A 15,270-nucleotide genomic window follows, 5' to 3' on the forward strand; every position below is an offset into this window, starting at 1 on the left:
ATTATATAATTTATGCTTACTTTTGTTTAAACCTGACCATTTCCTTTCAGCCAAGACACAGTACTATAGAGCATTGGGGATGTGGGGTTTGTTTTTATTTGTTTAACTGATATCTAGGAGTACTGCGATTGTTTTTGAACGCTCCGACTGATGGATTTATAATGTTTTTTAATGGCTTACTCTGATGCATTCTCACTAAAAATACTTTTGACCACCCTAAGATTAGTTATCTCCCTTGGCAATCGATACTTGGATATTAATTCTGTGTCTGTACTGTATATGCATGAAGAGAATTTGATGGCCCCTAAATACTCTTTCCCTTCTTATTGCCATATCGACAGCCAGCTAGTTGAATGAGCGGCATGGTATGTCCTAAGACAGCAAATTTCAGTCAAAACCGGCGACGTTGCAGCCCTGAGAAAGTTTTCTGAAACCCAAATTTGTATCTGCGAGGTGTCTGTGACTGCGATTCAGCGCAAATCGCTTTTATGAAACAGTCCCCAAGAGTCTCAGTGGAAGGGAGGAAGGAAGGAGAGGTGCTTCAGCCCAATGACAAGTATGAGATGAGGGTTAAAGGTCGCTGAGCTGGTGATCTGTGACCTGAAGGTTGAAGATAACAGACGGTATACCTGCAACACTGGAGACCAGCAGTCAATGAGCAATTTGTCAGTCAAGGGTAGGATGAGAAATTTTAATGTTAACTGCTGAAGCAACTGCAGGGTTTTCATCCCCTCTACTTATAGAAGACACTAACAGAGTGATTTGTCTAATTATTTGTCAGCAATCCAAGTATCAGTTCTGAAGAGTTTCTTTCTCACACTACCTGTGCTATAGTACTACTTTACTAACTACCCCCCATTAATAAAATATCACTCTTGTCTTCTTCTTGTGTTTAACTGTGTTCTAAATGTAATTTACTCTGGCCCACTAAAATGGAGTTTGTGTCTTGCATTAGTGCCTGGACATTCATATTGTAAAAACCTTTTTACATCTATATATGTCACAACATATTGAAGTGACTGCAGCTAACATTAAGAAATAACACCAGTGACAGCATTTTACATATTACATCAGCTGTGTCTACGTGTCATGTATCTATAAAATGTGACATTCAAATATGCTGTTAAATAACAGCTCTTAACAGCTCTCTTGACCTTCTGTTTTGACTTTCCTGTGTAACCCCGCCCCCGTACTATGTACCAACATGTGATTTCTTAACATTTATTACAGCCTTTCTTGTCTACAGTACTTTTTGCTTACACATTTTAAATAAGTTAGTTATTCAGAAGTCACACAAACATTACTTTGCATGACTTTAAATAAAGTGACTTAAATAACATTTCAGAGCAACCCCTTTAAATCTAGTATTAAAGCCAGGTCTCACTTATAGTTGGTCATCCAGACTCAGAACTTAAGAAACGTTATGAATGAGAGAAAGCCATTCAGCCCATCAACGATCATCCTGTTGTAGCCTTAAATGTGTTTAAATCTTTCACTTGATCGAGTTCATTGACATGGCATTGAAAGACATTACAAGTTTGGAAGGAAAAACAGAAAGTGGCTTTTCTGAGCACTCATTGGATCACTGTTAAACAAATGTCCTGGGTTGGTGTCACTTGCAGTGGGCCACTTTGTTAAAGTGCTTGGCTTTGAGACATCACCGTATTTTATGATTGCACATTTGAAAGGCCCCAGTCCTATTCAGAAGTGAGCTCCAGAACCAGGAGGCTGAGGAAGAAGGAACAGCCACCTTGAGCTGCAAACTCTCTAAACCTGGTGCTCCGGTGGAGTGGAAGAAGGGAGCAGTATTGCTTCACCCCAACTATAAGTACAAGATGAAGCAGAGAGATCCAATAGTAGAACCGCTTATTCACAACCTGGAGATGGAGGACTCAGCTGATTATACCTGTGATTCTGGAGACCTGCAAACCACACATAAACTGACAGTAAATAGTAGGACAAAAAAGGAGGTCCCACTTCCGCAATTTATACTCTCCTATCCCCACTCCTTAATGATCAATGTCACAGCCCAGCGACCAATGGCATTCGGTCCTAAACCCTCCTCTAACATGTGCTCGCACACCAGAGCAGCCCAAAATAACCCAATTAATTCCTCCAGCTACCCATGGATACCTCAGCGGACAGGAAAGTTCCCAAAATACGTGCACAGTGTGATCAATCGCACCTGTAATTAACCACGTAATTCTGTAGGGGCTCATAATGAAGTAGGATTTTTTTATTTTATTTTTTTATAGTTGTTGCCAATTATTTGTATTATTTTCTCCCAATTTGGAATCGCCAATTATTTTATTATGCTCAACTCACCGCTACCACCCTGCACTGACTCAGAAGGGCAAAGACGAACACACACTGTCCTCCGAAGCGTGTGCCGTCAGTCGACCGCTTTTTTTTCACACTGCGGACTCACCATGCAGCCACCCAAGAGCTACAGCGTCGGAGGACAACGCAGCTCTCGGGCAGCTTACAGGCAAGCCCGCAGGTGCCCGGCCAGACTACTGGGGTCATTGGTGCACGGTGAGACAAGGACACCCTGGCCGACCTAACCCTCTCTCCCCCCTGGCGGCGCCGCCCCCTGGAAGCTCCTGTCCTCGGTCGGCAAAGGAATAGCCTGGACTCGAACTCGCGACGTCCAGACTATAGAGTGCATCCTGCACTCCACATGGAGCGTCTTTCCTGGATGCGCCACTCGGGATCCATGAAATAGGATTTTGCTTCTATACTTAATGTACTGTTTGTTGAAACCCAAGGGGAAATGCATTACTTTTAATGAAATATTCAAGGTACCTTGGAATGAGGTCCAATCTTGAGTTGCCTTTATTCAGGATAAGCCAGATGGAATTCTTACAATGTGAAGAAAACAGTATTTTGTTTTCAAGGCACTGAAAATGATGTTAGCGTAGCCTTGACATTTACTAAATATTATATATCCTCTTTTACTTTTAAAATGATAAAATGCTGTACTGTACAGCATATGGGCACACTGTACCCGTGACTGGTTTATTACTTTCCATTGTTGAGTGGATTCTTTTTTTTTTTTTTTGGACTTACACAAATATCCGACCTACATTGTGAAAGTACTTATATCAGTTAGATACCATAGATCACAGTATAAACGGATTACAGTATGTGCTATTTTTAAAGTAAACTGTAATTCTGCGTTTTAGCTCAACCAGTCATTTTCAAGCAAGAGCTCCAAGACAAAGAGTTGGAGGAGGGCGGCGTTGTCATCCTGAGCTGCGAGCTCTCTAAACCTGGAGCCCCGGTGGAGTGGAGGAAGGGAGGAGAGGTGCTTAAGCATGGGGACAAGTACCAGATGAAGCAGAAAGGTGCTACTGCTGAGCTGCAGATTAACAAGCTAAAACCAGAAGACAGCGGAGGCTATACCTGTGAATCTGGAGACCAAAAGACCACCGCCAATGTCAAAGTCAATGGTAGGAAGTCTTGGTTATTATTTTATCCCTCCATCAAACTAGCAATGTCACATGCTTGTTTAACCCTATTATACCATTGAGTTTGAACTGTCATATACTGTCTGTTTCTTATGAGGACAACTAACTGGGGTCATGGATAAGCTAACTTGTCAACTTGTTTTTGCCTCCACCTCTTTTCTTGTGGTTTTCTTGCTGTCGTTGATCATTATTATTTTTATTTCACCTTACGTATGTGCATGGCATATTTTGCAGCATGTGTGTTCTATGTGATAAACTCTACCAATTTATTTTCTGTCAAGCAGCCTTGCCAGTCTTTTTCAAACAAGAGCTCCAGGATCAAAGTGCTAAAGAGGGCGGCTCTGCCACCCTGTACTGTGAGCTCTCTAAACCTGGAGCCCCAGTGGAGTGGAAGAAGGGAGGAATGCTGCTTCAAACTGGGGATAAATATAAAATGAAGCAGAGAGGTTCTGCAGCTGAGATTGTGATTCAGAACCTTCAGCCCGAAGACACTGGAGAGTACAGCTGCACCTGTGGAGACCAGCTGACCACTGCACTGGTCACAGTGAAGGGTAGGGAGATCCTTCTATTAACCTTATGCTATTCAAGAACTTAGATTTGTTTTTGTATCCTACTCAGGCAAACCCAAACACCAAGATGAAACTGACCTGTTACAAAGTGACATTGCAGTGGCCTTCATTTTCCAGTCCTTAGCTACTATAAATACAACCGTCAGACCTTAGTTACAAGAATGTTTTTTTTTTTTTTTTTAATGCATATTGGTAATTGGTTATCTGTGACTCCTGAACCTCAAAATGTTGGACATCAGCATTTGCATCTTCTTACCATACTTGACTGTCTGTGCTTGGTTTGACTTTTACTTGTGATTTCTCAGCTCTGCCAGTCCTTTTCAAACAAGGGCTCCAAAACCAGGAGTTGAAGGAGGGTGGCACTGCCACTCTGCGCTGTGAGCTCTCTAAACTTGGAGCCTCGGTGGAGTGGAGGAAAGATGGGGAGGTGCTTCATTCCAGTGACAAGTACAAGATGAAGCTGAAGGGAGTTGCAGTTGAGCTCCAAATTTCCAATCTGCAACCCGAGGACACTGGAGATTATAACTGTGAATGTGGAGACCAAAAAACGACTTCCCACATCAAAGTCAACGGTAGGAAGAACAAGTTGTTTGATACAGAGACCTCTTGATCTATATTTATTTACCAACTCTTGTGCCTGCTTTCTTTCTCAATCAGAATAGCTGGAAACATATTGACCGTAATGGTAGTAATTATGAAGACTAACTGCTTTTACATTTTAGGCCTGCTGTTTGTCATTGTGTCTCGTCGTGTCATGTATTGCCTGTAGGGCTGTTTTCCTGTGTGTTATGCTAAACTTGTGATTATAGTGAGCAGATGTTGGATCACTTTAAGTTTTCAATTTTGTATTTTTAAAAATAAGTAGCTCACCTGATAAAAGCATGGCCACAGGGTGTGCAGGGTGAGTCATACAGTCAGGGTAGCACAGGTTCACGTCCTGGCTGTGCGAAGTCACTGGTCTTCGCTGGGGATTCTGGAGGGTACAATCACATAGGCTCTAGCACACCTGCAGGTGAAGGAAGCAAAACCATCAGGGACTGGTTCTCCTCATTATGCTACTGCAGACCTAAGCAGAGACCTGCAGGACTGACCTTTGTCCTCCAGAGGCCGGTAGCTCACTGATATCCACTATTCTGTTCCTGGGTTAAAAAATAAAATAAATTAGTCCTGGTCGTAGGATTGGAGGATGCCCACTGATTCTTCAGTTCCCCTGAGCTCTGTGATGAATTTCTACAGTTAGGGAACATAAGTGGACATTCTAAATTGGGGAGAAAAAAATCAAGGGTAAAAATATGAAATTATTTAAAAAATGTAATTGTTTATTTTGAACTCACCAGCCTGACAGTTGTTTTCAAACAAGAGCTCCAAGACGTGGTGGAGTGTGGCATCTCCACCCTATGCTGTGAGTTCTCTAATCCTGGAGTGGAGGAAGGGAGCAGTAGTAATTCAGCCCAGCAATAAATATAAGATTAAGCAGTCAGGCGCCATTACAGAACTACTTGTATAAAACCTAGAAATACAAGATGGTGGGAAGTGTGCTTGCCACAGTAAGGCCCTGTCCACACTACATAACCGATCTCAAGAGCCATACTCAACAATGTTTAATTGATCCATCTTAAAGCGTCCACACTAAAGTACTGTTTCATGTTTAGTCGGGCTTAATGCGTACAAACACTGCTAAAATAGTCAAATTGTAGTTCCTAGCAGCGCAATGGACTGTGGGACTTAATATGACATTATCCCACCATGCATTGTATTTTATGTTTACAATAGGTTGAAAATGGTTTGAGTGACAGGTCTTTTGCCATACAGCGGATGTCAGCATTGTGGTTGTCTGTTTTCTTCTCATACTTGATCTAATGCTTTGGTGTGACCTTATTGTGCTCGTGATTCCTTCAGCCTTGCCGGTCCTTTTCAAACAAGAACTTCAGAACCAGGAAGTGGAGGAGGGTGGCACTGCCACCCTGCGCTGTGAGCTCTCTAAACCTGGAGCCCCGGTGGAGTGGAGGAAGGGAGTAGTGCTGCTTCAGTCTGGGGATAAATACACCATGAAGCAGAAAGGCCATGTGGCTGAATTGCTAATTAACAATTTACAACCTGAAGACACAGGAGACTACACCTGTGATACTGGAGACCGACAGACAACTGCTCATGTAAAAGTCAATGGTAAGTTCACTGGTTTAAGAATATACCAGACTAGTAATAGTAGTACAAGTACCAGTTACCAGTGCAGGTATTGCACTATTCCCAGGGAGCTCCTAAATACAATAGTAGCATGTTATGGTAGCATGTTGTTATTATAAAACATATACTGTAGAACTCTCAGTTTTGAAAACCAACCAGTTTAACTTATCTATTTTTTATCTACTAAATGCACTGGCATTTGTTTTTGGACTTATTTCTGGTTTCTTCTTTTACCATCAACAACGCTTTACTATCACGCAGCCTTGCCAGTCCTTTTTAAACAAGAGCTCCAGGACCAGGAAGCTGAAGAGGGTGGCTCTGCCACCCTGCGCTGTGAGCTCTCTAAACCTGGAGCCCCGGTGAAGTGGAGGAGGGGAGGAGTGCTGCTTCAAGCCAGTGAAAAGCTGGAGATGAGGCAGAAAGGTGTCACTGCAGAACTGGTCATTCATAAGCTAGAACTGGAAGATACCGGGGTTTACACATGTGATACAGGAGACCTGCAGTCTAATGCCAGGGTCACTGTTAAAGGTAGGAACGCAATCAATGTTACATGCATCTGGAGTGAGATCCACCTCTATCATCTGGCAGTGACTTCCAATTGGGGTAAAAATACCTGTGGAAAATAGTGCTGCTAAAAGTAAAAAGCCTCTTATCTAATTGCTGACTGCCTAGCTTACTGTATGCTTTCAGCTGGTATTTAGCAGACAAGTTATGATTGTATTTTCATATCAGCTTTTTGTGTGGTGAACCTTGTCTTTTTGGTGATCTGTGTAGAAGGTAGATGTTAATTATTTCAAATGGAATTAACTGGTGATCCCTTTACGTTCTTCGTTGATCTACCTGTGTTGTTATTTTGGTAAGATGGTATATTGATTAGCTTGTTGGATTAGATTGAAGCCTGTTTTGCTCTGCGTCATTAGAATCTTGACTGAAAGGAAATGGCTATATGGAACATAAGAATATAGGTGCTTCAGTTCTCTTCAGCAACATCTTGTCATAAAAATGTCAACATATTTTCCTGTCGATTAGCCCTGCCGGTCCTTTTCAAACAAAAGCTCCTGAACCAAGAGTCAGAGGAGGGAGGCACTGCCACCCTGTGCTGTGAGCTCTCTAAACCTGGAGCCCCGGTGGAGTGGAGGAAGGGAGGAGTGCTGCTTAAACCTGGAGACAAGTATGAGATGAAGCAGAAAGACCACGTTGTAGAGCTATTAATTAGCAATTTACTACCTGAAGACACTGGGGACTACACCTGCGATACAGGCGACCAGCAGACCACTGCTCATATTAAAGTTAATGGTAGGTTTGGTGCTGTTCATATGTTGAAAGTGAAATTATGTCATGTGATCATCCACACAGTAGTAGAATTCAGAGGCTTTGAAATAACTGTGCAGTGAGTGTATTTATCTGTGTTAAAGTACAGGTAGCAGAACAATGAAACACTATATGTTCTTCAGCCTTTCACTGCACTTGCTATTTTGCCATACCGTGATCATTTTTGGTTATTTGTTGACTGTGAAAAAGCCTGGTCACATAAAATATAATTTTTCCGTCACTCAGCCTTGCCGGTCCTTTTCAAAAAAGGCCTCCAGGACCAGGAAGCTGAAGAGGGTGGCTCTGCCACCCTGCGCTGTGAGCTCTCTAAACCTGGAGCCCCGGTGAAGTGGAGGAGGGGAGGAGTGCTGCTTCAAGCCAGTGAAAAGCTGGAGATGAGGCAGAAAGGTGTCACTGCAGAACTGGTCATTCATAAGCTAGAACTGGAAGATACCGGGGTTTACACATGTGATACAGGAGACCTGCAGTCTAATGCCAGGGTCACTGTTAAAGGTAGGAACGCAATCAATGTTACATGCATCTGGAGTAAGATCCATCTCTATCATCTGGCAGTGACTTCCAATTGGAGTAAAAATACCTGTGGAAAATAGTGCTGCTAAAAGTAAAAAGCCTCTTATCTAATTGCTGACTGCCTAGCTTACTGTATGCTTTCAGCTGGTATTTAGCAGACAAGTTATGATTGTATTTTCATATCAGCTTTTTGTGTGGTGAACCTTGTCTTTTTGGTGATCTGTGTAGAAGGTAGATGTTAATTATTTCAAATGGAATTAACTGGTGATCCCTTTACGTTCTTGGTTGATCTACCCGTGTTGTTATTTTGGGAAGATGGTATATTGATTAGCTTGTTGGATTAGATTGAAGCCTGTTTTGCTCTGCGTCATTAGAATCTTGACTGAAAGGAAATGGCTATATGGAACATAAGAATATAGGTGCTTCAGTTCTCTTCAGCAACATCTTGTCATAAAAATGTCAACATATTTTCCTGTCGATTAGCCCTGCCGGTCCTTTTCAAACAAAAGCTCCTGAACCAAGAGTCAGAGGAGGGAGGCACTGCCACCCTGTGCTGTGAGCTCTCTAAACCTGGAGCCCCGGTGGAGTGGAGGAAGGGAGGAGTGCTGCTTAAACCTGGAGACAAGTATGAGATGAAGCAGAAAGACCACGTTGTAGAGCTATTAATTAGCAATTTACTACCTGAAGACACTGGGGACTACACCTGCGATACAGGCGACCAGCAGACCACTGCTCATATTAAAGTTAATGGTAGGTTTGGTGCTGTTCATATGTTGAAAGTGAAATTATGTCATGTGATCATCCACACAGTAGTAGAATTCAGAGGCTTTGAAATAACTGTGCAGTGAGTGTATTTATCTGTGTTAAAGTACAGGTAGCAGAACAATGAAACACTATATGTTCTTCAGCCTTTCACTGCACTTGCTATTTTGCCATACCGTGATCATTTTTGGTTATTTGTTGACTGTGAAAAAGCCTGGTCACATAAAATATAATTTTTCCGTCACTCAGCCTTGCCGGTCCTTTTCAAAAAAGGCCTCCAGGACCAGGAAGCTGAAGAGGGTGGCTCTGCCACCCTGCGCTGTGAGCTCTCTAAACCTGGAGCCCCGGTGAAGTGGAGGAGGGGAGGAGTGCTGCTTCAAGCCAGTGAAAAGCTGGAGATGAGGCAGAAAGGTGTCACTGCAGAACTGGTCATTCATAAGCTAGAACTGGAAGATACCGGGGTTTACACATGTGATACAGGAGACCTGCAGTCTAATGCCAGGGTCACTGTTAAAGGTAGGAACGCAATCAATGTTACATGCATCTGGAGTAAGATCCATCTCTATCATCTGGCAGTGACTTCCAATTGGAGTAAAAATACCTGTGGAAAATAGTGCTGCTAAAAGTAAAAAGCCTCTTATCTAATTGCTGACTGCCTAGCTTACTGTATGCTTTCAGCTGGTATTTAGCAGACAAGTTATGATTGTATTTTCATATCAGCTTTTTGTGTGGTGAACCTTGTCTTTTTGGTGATCTGTGTAGAAGGTAGATGTTAATTATTTCAAATGGAATTAACTGGTGATCCCTTTACGTTCTTGGTTGATCTACCCGTGTTGTTATTTTGGGAAGATGGTATATTGATTAGCTTGTTGGATTAGATTGAAGCCTGTTTTGCTCTGCGTCATTAGAATCTTGACTGAAAGGAAATGGCTATATGGAACATAAGAATATAGGTGCTTCAGTTCTCTTCAGCAACATCTTGTCATAAAAATGTCAACATATTTTCCTGTCGATTAGCCCTGCCGGTCCTTTTCAAACAAAAGCTCCTGAACCAAGAGTCAGAGGAGGGAGGCACTGCCACCCTGTGCTGTGAGCTCTCTAAACCTGGAGCCCCGGTGGAGTGGAGGAAGGGTGGAGTGCTGCTTAAACCTGGTGCCAAGTATGAGATGAAGCAGAAAGATCACGTTGTAGAGCTATTAATTAGCAATTTACTACCTGAAGACACTGGGGACTACACCTGCGATACAGGCGACCAGCAGACCACTGCTCATATTAAAGTTAATGGTAGGTTTGGTGCTGTTCATATGTTGAAAGTGAAATTATGTCATGTGATCATCCACACAGTAGTAGAATTCAGAGGCTTTGAAATAACTGTGCAGTGAGTGTATTTATCTGTGTTAAAGTACAGATAGCAGAACAATGAAACACTATATGTTCTTCAGCCTTTCACTGCACTTGCTATTTTGCCATACCGTGATCATTTTTGGTTATTTGTTGACTGTGAAAAAGCCTGGTCACATAAAATATAATTTTTCCGTCACTCAGCCTTGCCGGTCCTTTTCAAAAAAGGCCTCCAGGACCAGGAAGCTGAAGAGGGCGGCTCTGCCACCCTGCGCTGTGAGCTCTCTAAACCTGGAGCCCCGGTGAAGTGGAGGAGGGGAGGAGTGCTGCTTCAAGCCAGTGAAAAGCTGGAGATGAGGCAGAAAGGTGTCACTGCAGAACTGGTCATTCATAAGCTAGAACTGGAAGATACCGGGGTTTACACATGTGATACAGGAGACCTGCAGTCTAATGCCAAGGTCACTGTTAAAGGTAGGAACGCAATCAATGTTACATGCATCTGGAGTAAGATCCATCTCTATCATCTGGCAGTTACTTCCAATTGGAGAAAAAATACCTGTGGAAAATAGTGCTGCTAAAAGTAAAAAGCCTCTTATCTAATTGCTGACTGCCTAGCCTACTGTATGCTTTCAGCTGGCACTTAGCAGACAAGTTATGATTGTATTTTCATATCAGCTTTTTGTGTGGTGAACCTTGTCTTTTTGGTGATCTGTGTAGAAGGTAGATGTTAATTATTTCAAATGGAATTAACTGGTGATCCCTTTACGTTCTTGGTTGATCTACCCGTGTTGTTGTTTTGGGAAGATGGTATATTGATTAGCTTGTTGGATTAGATTGAAGCCTGTTTTGCTCTGCGTCATTAGAATCTTGACTGAAAGGAAATGGCTATATGGAACATAAGAATATAGGTGCTTCAGTTCTCTTCAGCAACATCTTGTCATAAAAATGTCAACATATTTTCCTGTCGATTAGCCCTGCCGGTCCTTTTCAAACAAAAGCTCCTGAACCAAGAGTCAGAGGAGGGAGGCACTGCCACCCTGTGCTGTGAGCTCTCTAAACCTGGAGCCCCGGTGGAGTGGAGGAAGGGAGGAGTGCTGCTTAAACCTGGAGACAAGTATGAGATGAAGCAGAAAGACCACGTTGTAGAGCTATTAATTAGCAATTTACTACCTGAAGACACTGGTCACTACACCTGCGATACTGGAGACAGACAGACGACGGCTACCTTAAGTGTGCAGGGTAGGATTATATTCTCAATGAACACTGGCTTTCTTTGTTTCTCGTATTGGCGTCTTCAACAATCCTTCCCATTTCTTTTTTGTGATCAAATTTTGATTGTGTTCCTATACATATCAAAAAACAACATCTCTTCATACAATGATGAACACATTTTCCCTTCCCCCCTCCCTCCCCCGGCGACCCCCCTCATCCCTCCCCGGACCCCATGAGAGTAATTTGTCACAGGAACTAGGTAAAAGGTAGACAACGTACCCCGACAATTCCCACAATTCCCAACCGTCTCAATGAAAATTAAGTAGCAGTCAATAGTTCCAATATCACTATGTCTTTGAAAACCATTGTTGTATAGGAAGTCTATGGGGAAGGAACCAGCGATGTACTATCCGTTTCTTTGTCGCTGTCAGTCCAGCAAGCCAAATTTTCTGCTGGTGCTCAAACATTTGAAGTCTTGAATCATCATTAAGTAATAGTACAACTGGGTCTAACGGCAGGTCTCCCCCAATTATGTTGGGCAGTATAGATGTCACTTGGCCCCAAAAAGAACTAACCTCTGGACATTCCCAAAGCATGTGCATTAAAGTGCCAGGTCTTTAAAGAGAACAGAGGTTACAAAGTGGGCCTGAGGTGATTCCCACACGATATCTCTTAGGTCCAGTAGGCTCTGTGGCACAATTTGAAATGAATTAGCTGATGATTGGGATTTTTTGATGCATTAAACATATTATACCAGATTGTATCCCAGTCAATTGGCCAATCCTCTGAGGTTAGATCTTTTCCCCATTTTTCATAATAGTCAGTGGCTTATATGAATCTTTTAACAGATGTGACTATATCACAGAGACCAGCCCCCTAGAGGCAATTCCCGGGACCCAGTTTATTATAGGATGCACTTTGGCTTCAAGTACTATATACAGTAGGCGGAGAACGCACCCCTTCATAAAGCCACACTGATCAGGGTGAATAAGTTTCCCCATATACTTTTCTAGACGTAAAGCTAGAATTCTAGAATCCAGCTTCATGTCTGAGTTAATCAAAGAGATTGGACGATAATTTAAACACTCAGTGGGATCTTTCCCTTTTTTAGGAATCAGAGAGATTAAAGCAGTGTTAAGATTACGATGAAATGCAACTTTTTCGACTGCCGAGTGTATTGTATCAATCCAGACTGGGCTGAGTGTGTTCCAAAGCAACAACAATAGTTCTGGGAGGATGCCATCAAATCCTGGAGTTTTGCCTTATTTTAGCACTCCCCAGTGCTGTTTTTAACTCATCCAGCGAGATGGGTTTGCCTAATTCTGCTGACTCTACCTCAGATAGTTTTGGAAGGACCAGGTTTTGCAATAAATTAGCACATGCCATCTCATCTAACATGGAGTTAGCGTTATACAAATCAGAAAAAAAAGAGCAGAAAATTGCACTAATCTCTTTCGGGTCACAAATTAGTCCCCTTGAGGACGGACGAATAGTTTCAATGGATGCTTGAGATTCCCTTTGGTTAAATTTCAGTGCAAGTAGTCGGCTGGGTTTACTGCCATGAAAGTAATATATTTGTCTAACTCTATGCATAATACTTTCTGCCTATTGTCGCAATAGATCATTAAGTTCTGCCCTGGCGGCTAGCAGGTTTTCTTCATCAACTCGGGTACAGTTATTTTTTTGTGCATACTCCAGCAATTGACAGCATTTTTTCCAGATCATTAATTTGTTTAAGTCTTGATTTTATATCCTTCTCATTTCTTGACATTCCTGTATATTCACTCTCTGATGAAAACTATAAACTCTCCTGAAAGAGAATCCTAAAAATGAGATGACATGCCTTCAAATATATTATAAACAGTACTGCACATATACTCCTCTTATGCTAGATATAAAGAACATCTAAGCTATTTTAACATTTACTGTATCTACTACTTCCAGTTATGATAGCTAATGTGATACTGCAGCTTTAATTGGAAGACTGACACAAACTGTGACATTACTGCTCACTGCTTAAGTTAGGTTATGTCTTTGGATCCCTTTCTTCAGATTGGGTTCAGGTTAAGTGAATTTTCTGCATCGTGATGGGGTCATTCGCAAGACAACACCACCGTCGAACACAAAAATATTTCAGGGTTCTAAGAATTTAAATGAACCCCAACCCGATGCGGTCAACCCGATCTAGATGGGGGCGTATTTCGGGTTGGGGTCCTAATGTATATATATACGCTATATGCAGTCTACACTTAAAGAGAGTAAAAGATAATTGCTAATAATATATCCAAACGTGCCTCCTTCCTTACCAAGATGCTTGTTTAAAAATATTAGAATTCAGTAAAAGCAAGATGTGTCATTGCGCGGCAATGGGTGTTGCATCTTCGCTCCATCCTTGACCTTCAACGCTTGATTTGCACTTGATTCCCTCAGCTCTGCCAGTTCTTTTCAAACAAGGGCTCCTAGGCAAAGATGCAGAGGAGGGTGGCACTGTCACTCTGAGCTGTGAGGTCTCTAAACCTGGAGCCCCGGTGGAGTGGAGGAAGGGAGGAGTGCTGCTTAAATCTGGAGACAAGTATGAGATGAAGCAGAAAGACCAGGTTGTTGAACTACTAATTAACAACCTGCACCCTGAAGACACTGGAGACTACACCTGCGATACTGGAGACAGACAGACGACGGCTACCTTAAGTGTGCAGGGTAGGATTATATTCTCCATGAACACTGGCCTTTTTTGTTTCTTGTATTTGCGTCTTCAATCATCTTTCTCATTTCTTCACACTCCTGTCTATTTCATCTTCAGTTTTCAACTCTCCTGTATGAGAATACTACAACAAATGGTTTACAATCTCCTCTGTACTCACATGAAACGTCTATTTTTCTGTTCAGATGCCACCCTGATAATTTTTGTAGTGTATTCCCCATAGACTCAGATGTAAGGCTACAGCACATTCCAGTGTGTATATATATATATATATATATATATATATATATATATATATATATATATATATATATATATATTGTGGTAGCGTGGCGGGCAGTCAAGACTGACTAGCGGCAGGAACAGCAAACACCCACAGACAGAGTTATCGTTCAGCGCCTTGGCGCACTTTTATTCTCACCAAATAAAACAAAACACAGGAACAAAGTAAATATTTGAACCAAAATACTATAAACCCTTTTACAAACAGAACAAACCAAAAGCCTATCTTCACTTGAAGATACTAACTTCACTATATTGAAGTCCCTAACTCACACAGGACAGCTAAGCTGTTTCCCTGTCTTAAATCTAGTTTATCAATTCTTTTAATCACTCTGCACTTACGTTCTCCACATTCAACACTCCTGCCACCTCCTTCTCACACTAAGAACAAAAGGACAGTTTATATAGCACAGATAATTGCAAACACTCAGACAATCAACACCCTATCTACCCAATTAGCCAGGTGTTTCCCTTTTCTGGCTGAATGCCATCAGCCCTAAAGGCTTCTGGGAAATGTAGTTTCCCCAGCTACTTCGGCCATGACGCCTATCATGAACTACAAGTTTTTCACCTTAACAGGGGAACATAGATCTTGTCAGCCTCAGACTGACATACTTATTAGCCCTCACTGCCCCACATATCCTCCCCCTCAGCTCCAACCCTCTGGTTAGAGCGGCCTCCGCCGAGAGGCAATGTGCTCGGGATAGACCATCCGCGTTTCCATTTACTGAACCAGCTCTATGTTTAATGGTAAAGCGGTATGGCTGCAAGGCTAAAAACCACCTTGTCACTCTGGCATTCTTCTCTCTGTTCAGACTCATCCACTTGAGTGGGGCGTGATCTGTCACCACAGAAAACTCTCTACCCAGTAGATAATATTTTAGGGTTTCTACAGCCCATTTTACTG

General features: G+C 42.3%; 1 protein-coding gene across 15 annotated transcripts in view; it reads left to right on the plus strand.

The window, feature by feature from the left end:
- The window catches only part of LOC117400581 (obscurin-like), a 156,283-nt gene that overhangs the window by 50,758 nt on the left and 90,255 nt on the right, over nt 1–15,270 (plus strand). For 11 of the 15 annotated variants that reach the window (XM_059022963.1, XM_059022965.1, XM_059022966.1 and 8 more), the window contains 13 exons: nt 3,186–3,452; nt 3,752–4,021; nt 4,345–4,611; nt 5,939–6,205; nt 6,485–6,751; nt 7,253–7,519; nt 7,781–8,047; nt 8,549–8,815; nt 9,077–9,343; nt 9,845–10,111; nt 10,373–10,639; nt 11,141–11,407; nt 13,811–14,077. In XM_059022963.1, coding sequence (XP_058878946.1) covers nt 3,186–3,452; nt 3,752–4,021; nt 4,345–4,611; nt 5,939–6,205; nt 6,485–6,751; nt 7,253–7,519; nt 7,781–8,047; nt 8,549–8,815; nt 9,077–9,343; nt 9,845–10,111; nt 10,373–10,639; nt 11,141–11,407; nt 13,811–14,077 — 3,474 coding nt within the window. The remainder of the gene's footprint in view (nt 1–3,185; nt 3,453–3,751; nt 4,022–4,344; nt 4,612–5,938; nt 6,206–6,484; nt 6,752–7,252; nt 7,520–7,780; nt 8,048–8,548; nt 8,816–9,076; nt 9,344–9,844; nt 10,112–10,372; nt 10,640–11,140; nt 11,408–13,810; nt 14,078–15,270) is intronic. The other 4 variants (XM_059022964.1, XM_059022967.1, XM_059022975.1 and 1 more) reach the window with 4 other exon arrangements.

Source organism: Acipenser ruthenus, chromosome 4 (genome assembly GCF_902713425.1).
Source record: "Acipenser ruthenus chromosome 4, fAciRut3.2 maternal haplotype, whole genome shotgun sequence".
NCBI lineage: Eukaryota > Metazoa > Chordata > Actinopteri > Acipenseriformes > Acipenseridae > Acipenser > Acipenser ruthenus.